The sequence below is a fragment of the Danio rerio genome, chromosome 22 (assembly GCF_052040795.2).
Source record: "Danio rerio strain M-AB ecotype USA chromosome 22, GRCz13ab, whole genome shotgun sequence".
Classification (NCBI taxonomy): domain Eukaryota; kingdom Metazoa; phylum Chordata; class Actinopteri; order Cypriniformes; family Danionidae; genus Danio; species Danio rerio.
Window position 1 is genome coordinate 37,674,296 of NC_141042.1, and position 24,204 is coordinate 37,698,499.

Genomic DNA, 24,204 nt, shown 5'->3' on the forward strand with positions numbered 1-24,204 from the left:
TTCACTAATGTTGATCCTGGACCCTCAATATATAAATTCACTAATGTTGATCCTGGACCATCAATATATAAATTCACTAATGTTGATCCTGGACCATCAATATATAAATTCACTAATGTTGATCCTGGACCATCAATAAATAATTTCACTAATGTTGATCCAGGACCCTCAATATATAAATTCACTAATGTTGATCCTGGACCCTCAATATATAAATTCACTAATGTTGATCCTGGACCATCAATATATAAATTCACTAATGTTGATCCTGGACCATCAATAAATAAATTCACTAATGTTGATCCTGGACCATCAATATATAAATTCACTATTGTTGATCCTGGACCATCAATAAACAATTTCACTAATGTTGATCCTGGACCATCAGTATATAAATTCACTAATGTTGATCCTGGACCATCAAATAAATAAATTCACTAATGTTGATCCTGGACCATCAATATATAAATTCTCTAATGTTGATCCTGGACCATCAATATATAATTTCACTAATGTTGATCCTGGACCATCAATATAAAAAATTTACTAATGTTGATCCTGGACCATCAATATATAAATTCACTAATGTTGATCCTGGACCATCAATCTATAAATTCACTAATGTTGATCCTGGACCATCAATGTATGAATTCACTAATGTTGATCCTGGACCATCAATAAATAAATTCACTAATGTTGATCCTGGACCATCAATGTATGAATTCACTAATGTTGATCCTGGACCATCAATATATAAATTCTCTAATGTTGATCCTGGACCATCAATAAATAAATTCACTAATGTTGATCCTGGACCATCAATAAATAATTTCACTAATGTTGATCCTGGACCATCAATAAATAATTTCACTAATGTTGATCCTGGACCATCAATAAATAAATTCACTAATGTTGATCCTGGACCATCAATAAATAATTTCACTAATGTTGATCCTGGACCATCAATAAATAAATTCACTAATGTTGATCCTGGACCATCAATAAATAATTTCACTAATGTTGATCCTGGACCATCAATAAATAATTTCACTAATGTTGATCCTGGACCATCAATAAATAAATTCACTAATGTTGATCCTGGACCATCAATAAATAATTTCACTAATGTTGATCCTGGACCATCAATAAATAATTTCACTAATGTTGATCCTGGACCATCAATAAATAAATTCACTAATGTTGATCCTGGACCATCAATAAATAATTTCACTAATGTTGATCCTGGACCATCAATAAATAAATTCACTAATGTTGATCCTGGACCATCAATAAATAATTTCACTAATGTTGATCCTGGACCATCAATAAATAATTTCACTAATGTTGATCCTGGACCATCAATAAATAATTTCACTAATGTTGATCCTGAACCATCAATAAATAATTTCACTAATGTTGATCCAGGACCCTCAATATATAAATTCACTAATGTTGATCCTGGACCCTCAATATATAAATTCACTAATGTTGATCCTGGACCCTCAATATATAAATTCACTAATGTTGATCCTGGACCATCAATAAATAAATTCACTAATGTTGATCCTGGACCATCAATATATCATTTCACTAATGTTGATCCTGGACCATCAATAAACAATTTCACTAATGTTGATCCTGGACCATCAAATAAATAAATTCACTAATGTTGATCCTGGACCATCAATAAACAATTTCACTAATGTTGATCCTGGACCATCAAATAAATAAATTCACTATTGTTGATCCTGGACCATCAATAAACAATTTCACTAATGTTGATCCTGGACCATCAAATAAATAAATTCACTATTGTTGATCCTGGACCATCAATAAACAATTTCACTAATGTTGATCCTGGACCATCAAATATATAAATTCTCTAATGTTGATCCTGGACCATCAATAAATAAATTCACTAATGTTGATCCTGGACCATCAATAAATAATTTCACTAATGTTGATCCTGGACCATTAATATATAAATTCAATAATGTTGATCCTGGACCATCAATAAATAAATTCACTAATGTTGATCCTGGACCATCAATAAATAATTTCACTAATGTTGATCCAGGACCATTAATATATAAATTCACTAATGTTGATCCAGGACCATCAATAAATAAATTCACTAATGTTGATCCTGGACCATCAATAAATAATTTCACTAATGTTGATCCTGGACCATCAATAAATAAATTTACTAATGTTGATCCTGGACCATCAATAAATAATTTCACTAATGTTGATCCAGGACCATTAATATATAAATTCACTAATGTTGATCCAGGACCATCAATAAATAATTTCACTAATGTTGATCCTGGACCATCAATAAATAATTTCACTAATGTTGATCCAGGACCCTCAATATATAAATTCACTAATGTTGATCCTGGACCATCAAATAAATAAATTCACTAATGTTGATCCTGGACCATCAATAAACAATTTCACTAATGTTGATCCTGGACCATCAAATAAATAAATTCACTATTGTTGATCCTGGACCATCAATAAACAATTTCACTAATGTTGATCCTGGACCATCAAATAAATAAATTCACTATTGTTGATCCTGGACCATCAATAAACAATTTCACTAATGTTGATCCTGGACCATCAAATATATAAATTCTCTAATGTTGATCCTGGACCATCAATAAATAAATTCACTAATGTTGATCCTGGACCATCAATAAATAAATTCACTAATGTTGATCCTGGACCATCAATAAATAATTTCACTAATGTTGATCCAGGACCCTCAATATATAAATTCACTAATTTTGATCCTGGACCATCAATATATAAATTCACTAATGTTGATCCTGGACCATCAATAAATAAACTCACTAATGTTGATCCTGGACCATCAATAAATAAATTCACTAATGTTGATCCTGGACCATCAATATATAAATTCACAAATGTTGATCCTGGACCATCAATATATAAATTCACTAATGTTGATCCTGGACCATCAATAAACAATTTCACTAATGTTGATCCTGGACCATCAATATATAAATTTACTAATGTTGATCCTGGACCATCAATATATAAATTCACTAATGTTGATCCTGGACCATCAATAAATAAATTCACTAATGTTGATCTTGGACCATCAATATATAAATTCATTAATGTTGATCCTGGACCATCAATAAATAAATTCACTAATGTTGATCCTGGACCATCAATAAATAATTTCACTAATGTTGATCCTGGACCATCAATATATAAATTCACTAATGTTGATCCTGGACCATCAATAAATAAATTCACTAATGTTGATCCTGGACCATCAATAAATAATTTCACTAATGTTGATCCTGGACCATCAATAAATAATTTCACTAATGTTGATCCTGGACCATCAATATATAAATTCACTAATTTTGATCCTGGACCATCAATATATAAATTCACTAATGTTGATCCTGGACCATCAATAAATAAACTCACTAATGTTGATCCTGGACCATCAATATATAAATTCACTAATGTTGATCCTGGACCATCAATAAATAAACTCACTAATGTTGATCCTGGACCATCAATAAATAAATTCACTAATGTTGATCCTGGACCATCAATATATAAATTCACTATTGTTGATCCTGGACCATCAATAAATAAATTCACTAATGTTGATCCTGGACCATCCATATATCATTTCACTAATGTTGATCCTGGACCATAATTATATAAATTCACTAATGTTGATCCTGGACCATCAATATATCATTTCACTAATGTTGATCCTGGACCATCAATAAACAATTTCACTAATGTTGATCCTGGACCATCAATATATAAATTCACTAATGTTGATCCTGGACCATCAATATATAATTTCACTAATGTTGATCCTGGACCATCATTATATAAATTCACTAATGTTGATCCTGGACCATCAGTATATAATTTCACTAATGTTGATCCTGGACCATCAATTTATAATTTCACTAATGTTGATCCTGGACCATCAATAAATAAATTCACTAATGTTGATCCTGGACCATCAATATATAAATTCTCTAATGTTGATCCTGGACCATCAATAAATAAATTCACTAATGTTGATCCTGGACCATCAATATATAAATTCACTAATGTTGATCCTGGACCATCAATAAATAAATTCACTAATGTTGATCCTGGACCATCAATATATCATTTCACTAATGTTGATCCTGGACCATCAATAAATAATTTCACTAATGTTGATCCTGGACCATCAATAAATAAATTCACTAATGTTGATCCTGGACCATCAAAAAAATAAATTTACTAATGTTGATCCTGGACCATCAATAAATAATTTCACTAATGTTGATCCTGGACCATCAATATATAAATTCACTAATGTTGATCCTGGACCATCAATATATAAATTCACAAATGTTGATCCTGGACCATCAATATATAAATTCACTAATGTTGATCCTGGACCATCAATATATCATTTCACTAATGTTGATCCTGGACCATCAATAAATAATTTCACTAATGTTGATCCTGGACCATCAATATATAAATTCACTAATGTTGATCCTGGACCATCAATAAATAAATTCACAAATGTTGATCCTGGACCATCAATATATAAATTTACTAATGTTGATCCTGGACCATCAATATATAAATTCACTAATGTTGATCCTGGACCATCAATATATAAATTCACTAATGTTGATCCTGGACCATCAATATATAAATTCACTAATGTTGATCCTGGACCATCAATAAATAAATTCACTAATGTTGATCCTGGACCATCAATAAATAAATTCACTAATGTTGATCCTGGACCATCAATATATAAATTCACTAATGTTGATCCTGGACCATCAATAAATAATTTCACTAATGTTGATCCTGGACCATCAATAAATAAATTCACTAATGTTGATCCTGGACCATCAATAAATAATTTCACTAACGTTGATCCTGGACCATCAATATATAAATTCACTAATGTTGATCCTGGACCATCAATAAATAAATTCACTAATGTTGATCCTGGACCATCAATATATAAATTTACTAATGTTGATCCTGGACCATCAATATATAAATTCACTAATGTTGATCCTGGACCATCAGTATATAAATTCACATATGTTGATCCTGGACCATCAATAAATAAATGCACAAATGTTGATCCTGGACCATCAATATATAAATTTACTAATGTTGATCCTGGACCATCAATAAATAAATTCACTAATGTTGATCCTGGACCATCAATATATAAATTCACCAATGTTGATCCTGGACCATCAATATATAAATTCACTAATGTTGATCCTGGACCATCAAATAAATAAATTCACTAATGTTGATCCTGGACCATCAATATACAATTTCACTAATGTTGATCCTGGACCAGCAATATATAAATTCACTAATGTTGATCCTGGACCATCAATAAATAAATTCACTAATGTTGATCCTGGACCATCAATAAATAATTTCACTAATGTTGATCCTGGACCATCAATATATAAATTTACTAATGTTGATCCTGGACCATCAATATAAAAAATTCACTAATGTTGATCCTGGACCATCAATAGATAATTTCACTAATGTTGATCCTGGACCATCAATAAATAAATTCACAAATGTTGATCCTGGACCATCAATGTATGAATTCACTAATGTTGATCCTGGACCATCAATAAATAAATTCACAAATGTTGATCCTGGACCATCAATATATAAATTATCTAATGTTGATCCTGGACCATCAATATATAAATTCACTAATGTTGATCCTGGACCATCAATATATAAATTCACTAATGTTGATCCTGGACCATCAATATATAAATTCACTAATGTTGATCCTGGACCATCAATATATAAATTCACTAATGTTGATCCTGGACCATCAATAAATAAATTCACTAATGTTGATCCTCGACCATCAATATATAAATTCACTAATGTTGATACTGAACCATCAGTATATAAATTCACTAATGTTGATACTGAACCATCAGTATATAAATTCACTAATGTTGATCCTGGACCATCAGTATATAAATTCACTAATGTTGATCCTGGACCATCAATATATAAATTCACTAATGTTGATCCTGGACCATCAATAAATAAATTCACTAATGTTGATCCTGGACCATCAGTATATAAATTCACTAATGTTGATCCTGGACCATCAGTATATAAATTCACTAATGTTGATCCTGGACCATCAATATATAAATTCACTAATGTTGATCCTGGACCATCAATAAATAAATTCACTAATGTTGATCCTGGACCATCAGTATATAAATTCACTAATGTTGATCCTGGACCATCAATATATAAATTCACAAATGTTGATCCTGGACCATCAGTATATAAATTCACTAATGTTGATCCTGGACCATCAATATATAAATTCACTAATGTTGATCCTGGACCATCAATATATAAATTCACTAATGTTGATCCTCGACCATCAATATATAAATTCACTAATGTTGATCCTGGACCATCAGTATATAAATTCACTAATGTTGATCCTGGACCATCAATATATAAATTCTCTAATGTTGATCCTGGACCATCAATAAATAAATTCACTAATGTTGATCCTGGACCATTAATATATAAATTCACTAATGTTGATCCTGGACCATCAATAAATAATTTCACTAATGTTGATCCTGGACCAGCAATATATAATTTCACTAATGTTGATCCTGGACCATCAATATATAATTTCACTAATGTTGATCCTGGACCATCAATAAATAATTTCACTAATGTTGATCCTGGACCATCAATATATAAATTCACTAATGTTGATCCTGGACCATCAATATAAAAAATTCACTAATGTTGATCCTGAACCATCAATATATAAATTCACTAATGTTGATCCTGGACCATCAATAAATAATTTCACTAATGTTGATCCTGGACCATCAATAAATAAATTCACTAATGTTGATCCTGGACCATCAATGTATGAATTCACTAATGTTGATCCTGGACCATCAATAAATAAATTCACTAATGTTGATCCTGGACCATCAATGTATGAATTCACTAATGTTGATCCTGGACCATCAATATATAAATTCTCTAATGTTGATCCTGGACCATCAATAAATAAATTCACTAATGTTGATCCTGGACCATCATTAAATAATTTCACTAATGTTGATCCTGGACCATCAATATATAAATTCACTAATGTTGATCCTGGACCATCAATAAATAAATTCACTAATGTTGATCCTGGACCATCAATAAATAATTTCACTAATGTTGATCCAGGACCCTCAATATATAAATTCACTAATGTTGATCCTGGACCCTCAATATATAAATTCACTAATGTTGATCCTGGACCATCAATATATAAATTCACTAATGTTGATCCTGGACCATCAATAAATAAATTCACTAATGTTGATCCTGGACCATCAATATATAAATTCACTATTGTTGATCCTGGACCATCAATAAACAATTTCACTAATGTTGATCCTGGACCATCAGTATATAAATTCACTAATGTTGATCCTGGACCATCAAATAAATAAATTCACTAATGTTGATCCTGGACCATCAATATATAAATTCTCTAATGTTGATCCTGGACCATCAATATATAATTTCACTAATGTTGATCCTGGACCATCAATATAAAAAATTTACTAATGTTGATCCTGGACCATCAATATATAAATTCACTAATGTTGATCCTGGACCATCAATGTATGAATTCACTAATGTTGATCCTGGACCATCAATAAATAAATTCACTAATGTTGATCCTGGACCATCAATGTATGAATTCACTAATGTTGATCCTGGACCATCAATATATAAATTCTCTAATGTTGATCCTGGACCATCAATAAATAATTTCACTAATGTTGATCCTGGACCATCAATAAATAATTTCACTAATGTTGATCCTGGACCATCAATAAATAAATTCACTAATGTTGATCCTGGACCATCAATAAATAATTTCACTAATGTTGATCCTGGACCATCAATAAATAAATTCACTAATGTTGATCCTGGACCATCAATAAATAATTTCACTAATGTTGATCCTGGACCATCAATAAATAATTTCACTAATGTTGATCCTGGACCATCAATAAATAAATTCACTAATGTTGATCCTGGACCATCAATAAATAATTTCACTAATGTTGATCCTGGACCATCAATAAATAAATTCACTAATGTTGATCCTGGACCATCAATAAATAATTTCACTAATGTTGATCCTGGACCATCAATAAATAATTTCACTAATGTTGATCCAGGACCCTCAATATATAAATTCACTAATGTTGATCCTGGACCCTCAATATATAAATTCACTAATGTTGATCCTGGACCCTCAATATATAAATTCACTAATGTTGATCCTGGACCATCAATAAATAAATTCACTAATGTTGATCCTGGACCATCAATATATCATTTCACTAATGTTGATCCTGGACCATCAATATATAAATTCACTATTGTTGATCCTGGACCATCAATAAACAATTTCACTAATGTTGATCCTGGACCATCAAATAAATAAATTCACTAATGTTGATCCTGGACCATCAATATATAAATTCTCTAATGTTGATCCTGGACCATCAATAAATAAATTCACTAATGTTGATCCTGGACCATTAATATATAAATTCACTAATGTTGATCCTGGACCATCAATAAATAAATTCACTAATGTTGATCCTGGACCATCAATAAATAATTTCACTAATGTTGATCCAGGACCATTAATATATAAATTCACTAATGTTGATCCAGGACCATCAATAAATAAATTCACTAATGTTGATCCTGGACCATCAATAAATAATTTCACTAATGTTGATCCTGGACCATCAATAAATAAATTTACTAATGTTGATCCAGGACCATCGATAAATAAATTCACTAATGTTGATCCTGGACCATCAATAAATAATTTCACTAATGTTGATCCAGGACCCTCAATATATAAATTCACTAATTTTGATCCTGGACCATCAATATATAAATTCACTAATGTTGATCCTGGACCATCAATAAATAAACTCACTAATGTTGATCCTGGACCATCAATAAATAAATTCACTAATGTTGATCCTGGACCATCAATATATAAATTCACAAATGTTGATCCTGGACCATCAATAAATAAATTCACTAATGTTGATCCTGGACCATCAATAAATATTTTGTCTAATGTTGATCCTGGACCATCAATAAACAATTTCACTAATGTTGATCCTGGACCATCAATATATAAATTTACTAATGTTGATCCTGGACCATCAATATATAAATTCACTAATGTTGATCCTGGACCATCAATAAATAAATTCACTAATGTTGATCTTGGACCATCAATATATAAATTCATTAATGTTGATCCTGGACCATCAATAAATAAATTCACTAATGTTGATCCTGGACCATCAATAAATAATTTCACTAATGTTGATCCTGGACCATCAATAAATAAATTCACTAATGTTGATCCTGGACCATCAATAAATAAATTCACTAATGTTGATCCTGGACCATCAATAAATAATTTCACTAATGTTGATCCTGGACCATCAATAAATAAATTCACTAATGTTGATCCTGGACCATCAATATATAAATTCACTAATGTTGATCCTGGACCATCAATAAATAATTTCACTAATGTTGATCCTGGACCATCAATATATAAATTCACTAATTTTGATCCTGGACCATCAATATATAAATTCACTAATGTTGATCCTGGACCATCAATAAATAAACTCACTAATGTTGATCCTGGACCATCAATATATAAATTCACTAATGTTGATCCTGGACCATCAATAAATAAACTCACTAATGTTGATCCTGGACCATCAATAAATAAATTCACTAATGTTGATCCTGGACCATCAATATATAAATTCACTATTGTTGATCCTGGACCATCAATAAATAAATTCACTAATGTTGATCCTGGACCATCCATATATCATTTCACTAATGTTGATCCTGGACCATAATTATATAAATTCACTAATGTTGATCCTGGACCATCAATATATCATTTCACTAATGTTGATCCTGGACCATCAATAAACAATTTCACTAATGTTGATCCTGGACCATCAATATATAAAGTCACTAATGTTGATCCTGGACCATCAATATATAATTTCACTAATGTTGATCCTGGACCATCATTATATAAATTCACTAATGTTGATCCTGGACCATCAGTATATAATTTCACTAATGTTGATCCTGGACCATCAATTTATAATTTCACTAATGTTGATCCTGGACCATCAATAAATAAATTCACTAATGTTGATCCTGGACCATCAATATATAAATTCTCTAATGTTGATCCTGGACCATCAATAAATAAATTCACTAATGTTGATCCTGGACCATCAATATATAAATTCACTAATGTTGATCCTGGACCATCAATAAATAAATTCACTAATGTTGATCCTGGACCATCAATATATCATTTCACTAATGTTGATCCTGGACCATCAATAAATAATTTCACTAATGTTGATCCTGGACCATCAATAAATAAATTCACTAATGTTGATCCTGGACCATCAATAAATAAATTTACTAATGTTGATCCTGGACCATCAATAAATAATTTCACTAATGTTGATCCTGGACCATCAATATATAAATTCACTAATGTTGATCCTGGACCATCAATATATAAATTCACAAATGTTGATCCTGGACCATCAATATATAAATTCACTAATGTTGATCCTGGACCATCAATATATCATTTCACTAATGTTGATCCTGGACCATCAATAAATAATTTCACTAATGTTGATCCTGGACCATCAATATATAAATTCACTAATGTTGATCCTGGACCATCAGTATATAAATTCACAAATGTTGATCCTGGACCATCAATAAATAAATGCACAAATGTTGATCCTGGACCATCAATATATAAATTTACTAATGTTGATCCTGGACCATCAATAAATAAATTCACTAATGTTGATCCTGGACCATCAATAAATAAATTCACTAATGTTGATCCTGGACCATCAATATATAAATTCACTAATGTTGATCCTGGACCATCAATATATCATTTCACTAATGTTGATCCTGGACCATCAATAAATAATTTCACTAATGTTGATCCTGGACCATCAATAAATAAATTCACTAATGTTGATCCTGGACCATCAATAAATAAATTCACTAATGTTGATCCTGGACCATCAATAAATAATTTCACTAATGTTGATCCTGGACCATCAATATATAAATTCACTAATGTTGATCTTGGACCATCAATAAATAAATTCACTAATGTTGATCCTGGACCATCAATATATAAATTTACTAATGTTGATCCTGGACCATCAATATATAAATTCACCAATGTTGATCCTGGACCATCAGTATATAAATTCACAAATGTTGATCCTGGACCATCAATAAATAAATGCACAAATGTTGATCCTGGACCATCAATATATAAATTTACTAATGTTGATCCTGGACCATCAATAAATAAATTCACTAATGTTGATCCTGGACCATCAATATATAAATTCACCAATGTTGATCCTGGACCATCAATATATAAATTCACTAATGTTGATCCTGGACCATCAAATAAATAAATTCACTAATGTTGATCCTGGACCATCAATAAATAATTTCACTAATGTTGATCCTGGACCATCAATAGATAATTTCACTAATGTTGATCCTGGACCATCAATATATAAATTCACTAATGTTGATCCTGGACCATCAAATAAATAAATTCACTAATGTTGATCCTGGACCATCAATATACAATTTCACTAATGTTGATCCTGGACCAGCAATATATAAATTCACTAATGTTGATCCTGGACCATCAATAAATAAATTCACTAATGTTGATCCTGGACCATCAATAAATAATTTCACTAATGTTGATCCTGGACCATCAATATATAAATTTACTAATGTTGATCCTGGACCATCAATATAAAAAATTCACTAATGTTGATCCTGGACCATCAATAGATAATTTCACTAATGTTGATCCTGGACCATCAATAAATAAATTCACAAATGTTGATCCTGGACCATCAATGTATGAATTCACTAATGTTGATCCTGGACCATCAATAAATAAATTCACAAATGTTGATCCTGGACCATCAATATATAAATTATCTAATGTTGATCCTGGACCATCAATATATAAATTCACTAATGTTGATCCTGGACCATCAAATATATAAATTCACTAATGTTGATCCTGAACCATCAATATATAAATTCACTAATGTTGATCCTGGACCATCAAATATATAAATTCACTAATGTTGATCCTGGACCATCAATATATAAGTTCACTAATGTTTATCCTGGAACAGACAAACACTGATATGTTGGAATTATATTTAGATGCAATTACATACAGGCATTCATATTAAAACAATCTCCCATTATTTCCATGGGTTAAAGAATTTAAACAATAGCTGGCACTTAATTAATATTTATGAATAAAATAATAGATTATATAAATATATATTTGACCACCCCTATAACAGTTCATACCATGTCAACGCAAAATCAGTTCATGTGAAAGAAAATAAATTATTGAAAAGTCAAAAACTGGCAGATCTAGATCACCGATAAACAGTTTAAGTGTTCAAAAGACATTTTTCTCGTTAAAAATAGCTTTTGGTTTCTACATAAATTGCTGCTCAGTTTGTTTAGTTTGGCCGACAGAAACCTCTGAAATAGCAAATCAGAGTATACTGTAGTTTGAGAATACACTAAATATCCCTCAAAACACTGAAAACTTAAATACATTTTATTATTAAATTAGATGTTACCAATAAATACTTTCCCAGAGATGTGTTGTGGCTGGATGGGCATCCGCTGTGTAAAAACTTGCTGGATAAGTTAGCGGTTTGTTCCGCTGTGGCGACCCCGGATTAATAAAGGGACTAAGCCGACAAGAAAATGAATGAATGAATAAAATAAATACGGGCAGCACAGTAGTGCAGTGGGTAGCACAATTGCCTCACAGCAAGATAGTCGCTGGTTTGAGCCCGGGTGGGTCAGTTGGCATTTCTGTGTGGAGTTTGCATGTTCTCCCAATGTTGGCGGGGATTTCCAATTTACCCTACATGTGCTATAGGTAAATTGAGTAAGCTAAATTGGCAGTAGTGTGTGAATGAGTGTGTAGGCTATGGATGTTTCCTAGTGATGGGTTGCAGCTGGAAGGGAATCAGCTGCGTAAAACATGTTGGATAAGTTGGCGGTTCATTCCGCTGTGGCGACCCCAGATTAATAAAGAGACTAAGCCGAAAAGAAAATGAATGAATGAATATTTGATCGACTGAAGTTTGTATTACCCAAACTAACATTACCGAAAAAGTTGACTCCCCTGATAGTCAATGTTTAATTCGCACCGTGGTCTGCAATAAAGAGAATGTAGGCTAGCAAACAAACTGTACAAGCTTCGGTATAGGCTGAATATGATTTGGATATGGGAGGGAGCGCTGCAGCACTGGAGAGAGAGAGAGAGAGAGAGAGAGAGAGAGAGAGAGAGAGAGAGAGAGAGAGAGAGAGAGTGAGAAGAGAGAGAGCGAGCGCTGATGACGTCGACGCTGGGAAGCTCCCAGTAGAAGGTGCGCGCCCGCGGGAGGGGCCGATAGAAAATGGCGAGTCTGTGCAGAAGGCAGCAATGCACGATCGAGAGGCGCGGCTTTCGGCAGGAACTTGACTCGTGGCGGCATAAACTCATTCACTGTGTAGGTAAGCTCGTTTAACCTAACACGCAGGATTGTCTGCCGGGGCTCGGATGCTGTGTGTTTGCTGTATAATTTGGCGTATCGCCTTCAACGGCGAGCGAAGCGGCTTTTTTTGTCTCAACGATTTTTCTTAGAGCCGCTCATCGCCCGCTGGACCCTGTCAAAAAGATTGCAGTTATGAGTTTAGTTACGCGGCCGTTATTTGATGGATGTTTCTGCGTGTGAGGTGTGTATTTGTGTGTTTGCCGTGGTGTGTGATGATAGTATTTCAGCGCAGCTTTGTTTTTATTTTAGTGTTTATTTATTTTAAGAAAATTTTGGGCGATGTTTATTTATTGTAAGCAGGGCGTGTTACGTGTACAGAGGGAATTGTGCTTGGACCAATCACACGCGTTGGTTTTGCCCGTGTGCGCGCTCCCTGGTTTATTGTAGGCTACTGTATTATTTTTTGGGTTGGGGGAGGGCTGTGCGCGTCCCCGCCCCAAATCGTCGGCGCTGGGGGAGCGCGCATTGCTGCAATGGGGAAATGTCAGAAAATAATTTTGTATTTTAGGGGAAGGTGGGGGGTTGACAAAGAAAATGACACTGCGCATATTGCTTAGTTGTTAACGCGGGCCTGTCAAGGCCAGATTCTTGTCATCCAGATTGTTTTTATATAAAGTCTTCATGTTAATCTTAATATCTGCCGAGTATGCGCACTGATATTTGAGTCTGTTATGATTTTTTTTTCCCTTCATAAATCGATTATTGGGTTTAAAGCAGCACGGACGACATGTACCATGACCAAAAATTTCGTTCACATCTACATTATTTGGTTTTAAGCATCCCACGAGTCCGTTTCATTTCGCTGTTCCCTTATTTTGTTTCTCTTTTACCCCAAAATGAAATAAAAACATATAGATGTATACACACAACCGAAAAATGTTGGCTTCCCCGCCCCTCCCCCGTTAAATCTAATGTTTCATTAGCTTTGTTTAATCCCTTTAAATCGCCGTATCTGATGTTATTGGGAGATTATCTATTCAGTCTTAACCTCGAGGTTTCCCAGTTTCCAACCCTAGATTTGTGTTAATCTCCCTTTTAATGTCAGAGAGAAAACCCGTGGCTTTTGGCATCTGTTAACAGCAGCTTTTGAGTAAATGTTGGTCACTCTTTCTGTCCACCAAAACAATGCAGATATATCTGAAGAGTCTGTCTAATGCTGCATTAATGTTGTAGTTAATATATACGCCTTAAATACATCTCAGATGTCGCATGAGTGGACCTCTGTGGATGCTAATGCTGCTGTTTGTATTTTTGGGCTTAAGGTTTGTCTCAAATATGATATGATTCTGTTTGAGATGATCAGGTTGCGTGATCAGATTTTCAGTGGCAGTGAAAACCGCCTCTCATCTTTATCGAAAGGCCTGCTTCAGCAGGTATAGATGAATTATTTGCCATTCTGTTATGAAATCTGAAAGATAATAAGGGCCTATTATTTGTTTTACATCACAAATAATATGAATTCCAGTATCATGACACATTTGTTAGTGTGCGCATCAGATTGACAAAAGTATGTTTATGCACAGGAAGCATATAAATAATATAATCAGCAATAGTTTGACTTTTTATGTACACATGAAACATTAATGTAGGCTTTTAATATATTAAATGCCTGTTTTAATGGTAAAAAAACCTCTAAATAGTGGTGATATATTGTTAGATCATTGTAAAAATGACACAATGACTTGTACTGATTAATATATGTATGAGAATAAGCGATCATAATACATTTTATTTTATTTTAGAAACTGGCAGGTGGATCAAAACTATTAAATGAATTATTAGCTATTATATAGATAAAACAACATTAATTAGCCTGTAAATTAAAATATATCAATTGTTTTGGCATCTTTGATTTAGGAATACACTTGATAAGAATTTATTAAATTTGCAAGTTTTTTATTTGTGACAGTAGTTTAGTTAATTTCTTAATTTGCTTTATTCTTAAAGCATGTTTTAGTAATTTAACAACTTAATATCTTTAATTTTAGTAATTTTTTACTAAAAAATTATGTTTTTTTTTTGTTGCACAGACAGAAATTGAACAAAATGCATGAAAAAAACAGCTATTTTTAATACTTTTATTTCTTTGATGCTTGGAAACACTTTAATAATACCTCAGCTATTTTATTCCCAGAGTTAAAGATACTGTTAAATAAAGTATTTTATCGTGGGTGTCTTTTATAAATGTAAGTAAAGATGACATTAGCCTGAAAATTTAAATATATACATTGTTTTAGCATCTTTGATTTAGGACAACTATTAGTTTGACATTAGTTTATCTACTTAATTTCTTCATCTGCTTAACTCCTGAAGTGTTTCAGTAACTTCACAACCTAATATTTTTAATTTTAGAAGAGTTTCACCTGAAATTCATGTTTTTTTTTTTTTGGTGCACAAACAGAAATTAAACAAAATGCATGTAAAAAAAACCAACAAATTTAAATACTTTTATTTCTTTGATGCTTGAAAACTCACTTTAGTAGTAATAATAATAATTATAATAATACCTCAGCCATTTTTTCCCCAGAGTTAAAGAAACTATTAAATAAACTATTTTATAGTAGGTGTTTTTTATAAATGTAGGTAAATTCGACATTAAGTAGCCTGAAAATTTAAATATATAAATTGTTTTAGCATCTTTTATTTAGGAATAGTATTACATTCAATAAGAATTTTTTTAATTTGCTCAATTTTTTTATTTGTGACATTAGTCTACTTAATTTCTTAATTTGCTTTATTCTTAAAGCATTTTTTACTAATTTCACAACTTAAGATCTTTATTTTAGAATTGTTTCACCTGAAATTCATGTTTTTTTTGTTGCTCAGACAGAAATTGAACAAAATGCATGTAAAAAACCCTGCATATTTTTACACTTTTATTTCTTTGATGCTTGAAAATCCTCTTTAATAATACTAATACCTCAGCTATTTTATTCCCAGAGTTAAAGAAACTATTAAATAAACTATTTTATAGTGGGTGTCTTTTATAAATGTAGGTAAAAATCACATTAAGTAGCCTGGAAATGTAAGTAAATACATTGTTTTAGCATCTTTTATTTAGGACAACTATTACATTTGTTAAGAATTAATTATATTAGCTCAATTTTTGTGACAGTAGTTTTACTTAATTTCTTCATCTGCTTAATTCCTAAAGTGTTTCAGTAATTTCACAACCTAATATTTTTAATTTTAGAAGTTTCACCTGAAATTCATGTTTTGTTTTTGGTGCACAGACAGAAATAAAACAAAATGCATGTAAAAAAACAGCTAATTTGAATACTTTTATTTCTTTGATGGTTGAAAACCCACTTTAATAATAATAATACCTCAGCATTTTTTTTCCCCAGAGTTAAAGAAACTATTAAATAAACTGTTTTTATTGTGGGTGTCTATTATAAATGTAGGCAAAAATGACGTAAAGTGGCCTGTAAATTAAAATACAATTTATTTTTAGCATCTTTGATTTGGGATAACTATTACACTTGTCAAGATTTTATTAAATTTGCTCAAATATTATTAGTGAATTAAAATATTTACATTGTTTTAGCATCTTTTATTTAGCACAACTACTACATTTGTTAAGAATTAATAAAATAGGTCATTTTTATATGTGACAGTAATTAATTTCTTCATCTGCTTATTTAATAAAGTACCTTTCTGTCATTTCACAACTTAATATCTTTAATTTTAGAAGTGTTTCTCCTGAAATTCATGTTTTTTTTGTTAATCAGACAGAAATTAAACAAAATGCATGTAAAAAAAAACAACAACAACAAATGTTTAACACTTTCATTTCTTTGATGCTCGTAAACACATTTTAATTATAATAATACCTCAGCTATTTTATTCCCAGAGTTAAAGAAACTATTAAATAAACTATTTTATACTGGGTGTCTTTTATAAATGTAGGTAAAAATCACATTGAGTGGCCTGGAAATTAAAATACAATTTATTTTTAGCATTTTTAATTTGGGATACCTACATTTGTCAAGATTTGATTAAATTTGTTCAACATTAGTTTATCTATTTAATTTTTTCATTTGCTTTATTCTTAAAGGATGTTTTAGTAATTACACAACCTAATATTTTTCATTTTAGAAATGCTTTACAAGAAAAACATGTTTTTTTTTGTTGCACAGACATAAATTAAACAAAATTAAGGTTTTAAAAAAACAGCTCATTTTAATACTTTTCTAATTAATATTTCTTTGATGTTTGAAAATTCATTTTAATTATAATACCTCAGCTATTTTATTCCCAGAGTAAGAGAAACTATTAAAGGAACTGTTTTATAGCGGGTGTCTATTATAAATGTATGTAAAGACGACATTAAGTAGCCTGAATATTTAAATATATACACTGTTTTAGCATCTTTTATTTAGCACAACTATTACATTTGTTAAGAATCAATAAAATTTTCTTAAATTTTATTTGTGACATTAGTTTATCTACCTAATCTAATCTACGCTTAGTCAGAAATCGAACAAAATGCATGTAAAAAAAACAGCAAATTTGTAATACTTTTATTTCCTTTGATACTTAAACTCACTTTAATAATAATATCTCACCTGTTTAATCCAGAGTAAAAGAAACTATAAAATAAACTACTTTATTGTGGGCGTCTTTTATAAATGTAAGTAAAAATGACATTAATTTGCCTGTAAATTAAAATGCACAATTTATTTTGAGCATCTTTGATTTAGGATAACTATTCGCCTAGAATCAATTAATTTCACTTATTTTTTTATTTGTGACATCAGTTTATCTATTTTTAATTTCTTAATTTGCCTAATTCTTAAAGCATGTTTTAGTAACTTCACAACTTAATATCTTCAATCTTAAAAATGTTTCACCTGAAATTCATGTTTTCTTTGTGCAAAGTTAAAAGTTAAACAAAATGCATGTAAAAAACAACAAATTTTAGTACTTTTATTTCCTTAGATGCTTGAAAACTCAATTTGATAATAATAATACCTCAGCTTTTGTTTTCCAGAGAAAAATAAACTATTGAATTAACTATTTTTTAGTGAGTGTTTATTATAAATGTAGGTAAAAACGACATCAAGTAGCCTGAATATTAAAAATATATAGATTGTTTTAGCATCTTTGATTTAGGAATACTATTACATCCGATAGGAATTGATTAAATCTGCTCAAATTTATTTGTGACATTAGTTTATCTACTTCATTTCCTCATTTCCCTAATCATGTTTTAGTAATTTCACAACTTAATATTTTTAATTTTAGAAATGTTTCACCAAAAATTAATGTTTTTTTTGTTGCACTGACAGAAATGAAATAAAATGCATGTAAAAAAAAAAACTACTTCGGTACTTGAAAACCCACTTGAATCATACCTCACCTATATTATAAGTAAAAAACACTTTTTTTTAAAAGTCTTCAGTAATAAACATTGACTGGAAATGTCAGGGAAAATGGTTATGTGCTGAAACTCTATAATTGCTGTGTGTTTAAGCCTTAAAGATTTCTCGCGTTTCATATCTTGTGCGGTGCCGATATTCTGTCCATCACAAGAGATTAATTTTAAGTGTATTTTAAGGCCACATAAGCCGAAAAAATTGGGTTTATAGTCTACTAAAAGTTTTCTGTGAATTCATAATGAGAGCTTAACTTCATAACATGTTTTTGGAGAGAAGAAAATCTCCCACTGAAATCTGGAATAAAGTTGATTCACACCTTCGTGACAGGAATTTACTTTCCTCGCTCTGTTGATAACGCTGCTTTAGGGAGCATCATAAATCATTTCCTTAAACCTTTTTTCAAGGGTCAAAGTTCCAAAATCTAAACTCTTGTCGTTAACATGTGCTGTTGCAACAGTTAGTGGCACCGTTTCGCTTCTGCTTTCTCGGAAGTTGGTTTGATGCTGGATTTTGTACGGTCAGTGGATTGTTTTGGTCATACTTTTGTTTTATATGATTTGTAATTGTGTGTTATGTTATATTTGTGTTGATGTCTGGTTGTGAATCACAGTTTGTGTTGTAATGTTTTCTGTAGCTTTGCCTGTGTGTTGACCAGAACGATTGAATCTATTGAAGGAATTGAGAATAATACAAATAATACACAATAATAATAATAATAATAATAATAATAATAATAATAATAATAATAATAATAATAATAATATGTTATATTAAAAACAATATAACAAAATACTATAGCATATTATGAATAATAATAATAACAATAGGTTTTATTAATAGCAATATATAACCTATAAAGCAATATATACTACTACTAATAATTATAATAAATTTACACAAAAATAGGTTATATTAATTACAATATAACATAATACTATATAGCATATTATGAATAATAATAATATAATAATAATAACAATACTATAACATAATAATAGTAAAAATAATAGACATGACAAATAATATGTTATATTATTAACAATAAAACATAATACTATAGCATATAATTAATAATAATAATAATAATAATAATAATAATAGGTTTTATTAATAACAATATATAACCTATAGCAATATGTAACAATACTACTACTACTAATAATAATTATAATACATATATTAATAATAGGTTATATTAATAACAATATAATATACTACTACTACTACAACTAATAATAATAATAATAATAATAATGATATACATAATAATAATAATATGTTATATCAAAAACAATATATGACATATATAATAACAAAAGGTTATATTAATAACAATATAACATAATACTATAGCATATTAATAGTAGTAATAATAATAACAATGATAACAATAATCATAATAATAATAATAATTGGTTAAATTAATAATATATGAACTATATCATAATACTATAACATAATAATAATAATAACAATAATAATATACATAATAACAATAATAATAATATAACCTGTTTTACAATACTATAACAATAATAATAATAATAATAATAATAATAATAATAATAATAATAACAACATCAACAGGCTATATTTATATAATAATAAATTATAATAATGTTAATACAACCTAAAAATAAATAATAATAATGATAATAATAATAATAATAATAATTTATATTAATCTATTCATAATAATATTAATAACAAGCAAAAAACAAATATACACAGACGTATATATATGGTTGATTCCAGCGTTATGGATGTGATATTTGCAGTAAAAATTCAAAACATAAATTCGCAGTGAAAGTATACGTTAACATTATATTGAACCATCTGTTTATATTTTCCAAAACAACTAACCACAAAGTTATGGGATCAAAAAAATTCAATCTGTGAACATTTTTATACTTTAAATGAGGAAAATAAACAAGCGTTATGGATGTGACAAAAAAAGTCTGCGAGTTTACAGTATACAACATATTAAACTGCACAACCCAAAATAAATAATGCTCAACAAAAGGATAATAGTTGGCTCTTTATAGAACAAAACTGATTGATTTTATTTTATTTTGACATTTTTGCATTTTTGAGGGAAAAGCTTTGTTATGGATGTGACACTTTTTCGTTATGGATGTGACAAATGTGAAATTGCCATTTGTTTGACTTTGGTAAATCAAATATAATAGTTTGAAAACATTGACAGACACATTTTTAAGTATTTTTAAAGTACTGTAAAACACTTGCCTGCGCAAAAAATGTAGAAACTGTTTCGTTATTTTGGTGAAAACATTTTTCTTTTCATGGCAAGGTTGACATTTTCATGGAATAGCTCATATATATAAAGCAAAATAAAAAATACATGGAGTTTTATATTAAAAAGTACAATTTCATTAGTCTAATTATAGTAAATGTTAGATCAGTGGTTCTTAAACTGTGGTACCACTAGTGGTACACAGGCTTCCTTCTAGTGGAGCGCGGAGAAATTGTTGAATAATTAAAGTAAAAAAATCAACACACTTTTAACCCTTTGACGCATACGATAACATCAATGTGATCAGTAAATTGATTTGAATAGGCTAAACCTTTTTATTTTCAATTGTCTAATGTTTCGGTCACACTTCACAATAAGGTTCATTAGTTAATGTTAATTAATGCATTTACTAACATGAACAAACACTGAACAATACATTTACTACTGTATTTTCTCATGTTAGTTAACGTTAATGAAAATACAGTAGTTCATTGTTAGTTCATGTTAACTCACGGTGCATTAACTAATGTTAACAAGCATGGACTTGAATGTTAATAATGCATTGGTAAATGTTCAGTTATGATTAATAAATGCTGTACATGTGTTGTTCATGATTAGTTCATGTTAGTAAATGCATTAACTAATGAACTTGACCATTTAGATTTCAAAGATATACAAATAAGTCATAAATACATGCAACATCTATTTAAAAATATATCGAAAGGAGTTTTTATATGAATATGATGACATATAGCCTATATTTATGAAGTCCAAGGAACATTTTCAAGTTTTGATACTGTATATTAATACTTTACATTTAAGTTGTAAAGTTAACTTTTTAAGAACAGGGCCATTTTTAGTTCACTTTTAGAAGCACCTTTAACTTATTTTTTTTTTACCTGTAAGCACAGTTAATGTTTAAATTATTTATAATGTTTAAAGTGGCTGACAATAATGAATATTCTTAATAACAGGAGTTAATCTGCCTGGTTTTTGAACTGTGCAGAGCTGCAGCTGCTTAATAGGCCTGCTACACTACTGCATTTTAATACTGGTCATTATGGTGGTACTTGGAGAGACAATTTTTTTCTGAGGTGATACTTGGTGAGAAAAGTTTGGGAACCACTGCCTTAGATGATTGAAATCGACAATGAGGAAAAAGTTTCACTTACTATGTTATTATTCATTCTATTATTTTCTTTTCGGCTTAGTCCCTTTATTAATCTAAGGTCACCACAGCGAAATGAACCGCCAACTTATCCAGCACATGTTTTACAGAGCAGATTTCCTTGCAGCTGCAACCCACCACTGGGAAACACCCATACACTCCCATTCATTCACACACATACACTACGGCTAATTTAGCTCATCCAATTCACCTATGTGTTTGGACTGTGGGGTAAACCGGAGCACCTGAAGGAAACCCACGCCAACACGGGGAGAACATGCAAACTCCACACAGAAATGCCAACTGATCCAGCCGAGGCTTGGACCAGCGTCGTTCTTACTGTGAGGCGATCGTGCTACCCACTGGGTCACCGGGACGCCCTACTATGTTACTATTAGACAAAAAAATACAACTATATTTTATTAGTTATGTCCACTTAATATAACAAATACAACTTTTAAACTTAACACATTATTATGCCTACGGTTAATCAAAGCTTTCGTAATTTTCATTGCAAGTCTAATTAAATTAACTAAGGGTGTCATGATCCTCCAAATCCTCGATTCGATTACATTTTCGATTCTAAAGGCACGATTTGATTCGATTTTCGATTATGAATAATTAATTAATTAATGACCAATTAATTATTTTTAGCCTACCGTTTAAACTACCTGACCTGCATGGTCTTTGTTTTACCCATAAACAAATCATACAGTAAATGAATAAAGGCAAGATACACATATAATTACCACCTGTCAATCACTTTTTCTGCGGGACTCGTGAATAGGCAGTGATCTGTGTCGTTATAATGGCGTCGGTAAAAAAGACGCACAACCAACAGGAACCTGCCAACAGTATCTGAGGTGTTCGCTAAAATGACAAAGTACAAGTGAGTGAAAGATTGAAGCAGTCCTCTGACTGCCTGGACCTGCTGTCTCGAGCGCATGGCTGTGTGTGCGTCTGTGTCTGTGTGGTCACGTGATGTGCATTTTCTGAGGTAGAGAGGAAGGAGGGCTGCTCAGAAATGCTACACGCCACTGTGGATGTCAAATCGTTGTCGTTCTAAAATGCCATTTAAAAACAAAGACAGTGGAAACAGGGCCTGAGTGTGTACTTTTTGCGAGCGGATTTGCAACGGGGGCGGGCGGAGGATCGCGATGCCGGTGTTGTCTATCAGACGAACCGTACGTAATACGTACATAGCAGAGCTTGCAAAACTGTGTGTTTTTTTTTTGTCGACAATACGAACGCTGTCAACATAACTCACTGGAAATCCAAAATGCTTACACACCGGCGACTTCATTGAAAGAGGAGAGGGTTTAAGTTCTGTCGACGGGTCTCCTGCTTCTGCAGTTTAATAAGCACTTCAATAAGCCTGTTTTTTTTCCCGCTTGGCAAGCCAAGCTGACGTGACATGGGGGCGTGGCAGCATCGACGATTCTATTTTTTGATTCGATAATCTAAATTGAGCATAAATTTCGATCGATTTCGATTAAAAATCAAAATCGTGACACCCCTAAAATTAACTAATGTTTA

At 31.0% G+C, this 24,204-nt stretch overlaps 1 protein-coding gene across 3 annotated transcripts in view; it reads left to right on the forward strand.

Annotated features, from left to right (window-relative positions):
- Positions 1 to 24,204, forward strand: part of lcor (ligand dependent nuclear receptor corepressor) — a 157,159-nt gene that overhangs the window by 48,766 nt on the left and 84,189 nt on the right. Inside the window, exon 1 of one of the 3 annotated variants that reach the window (XM_087304717.1) lies at positions 13,723 to 13,824. The exons of 1 other annotated variant lie outside the window; for it this stretch is intronic. In XM_087304717.1, the coding sequence (XP_087160843.1) occupies positions 13,728 to 13,824 (97 nt within the window). In that variant the 5' untranslated portion in view covers positions 13,723 to 13,727. Of the gene's footprint in view, positions 1 to 13,722; positions 13,825 to 24,204 lie in introns of those variants that run through there. One more of the 3 variants, XM_087304719.1, reaches the window with a different exon arrangement.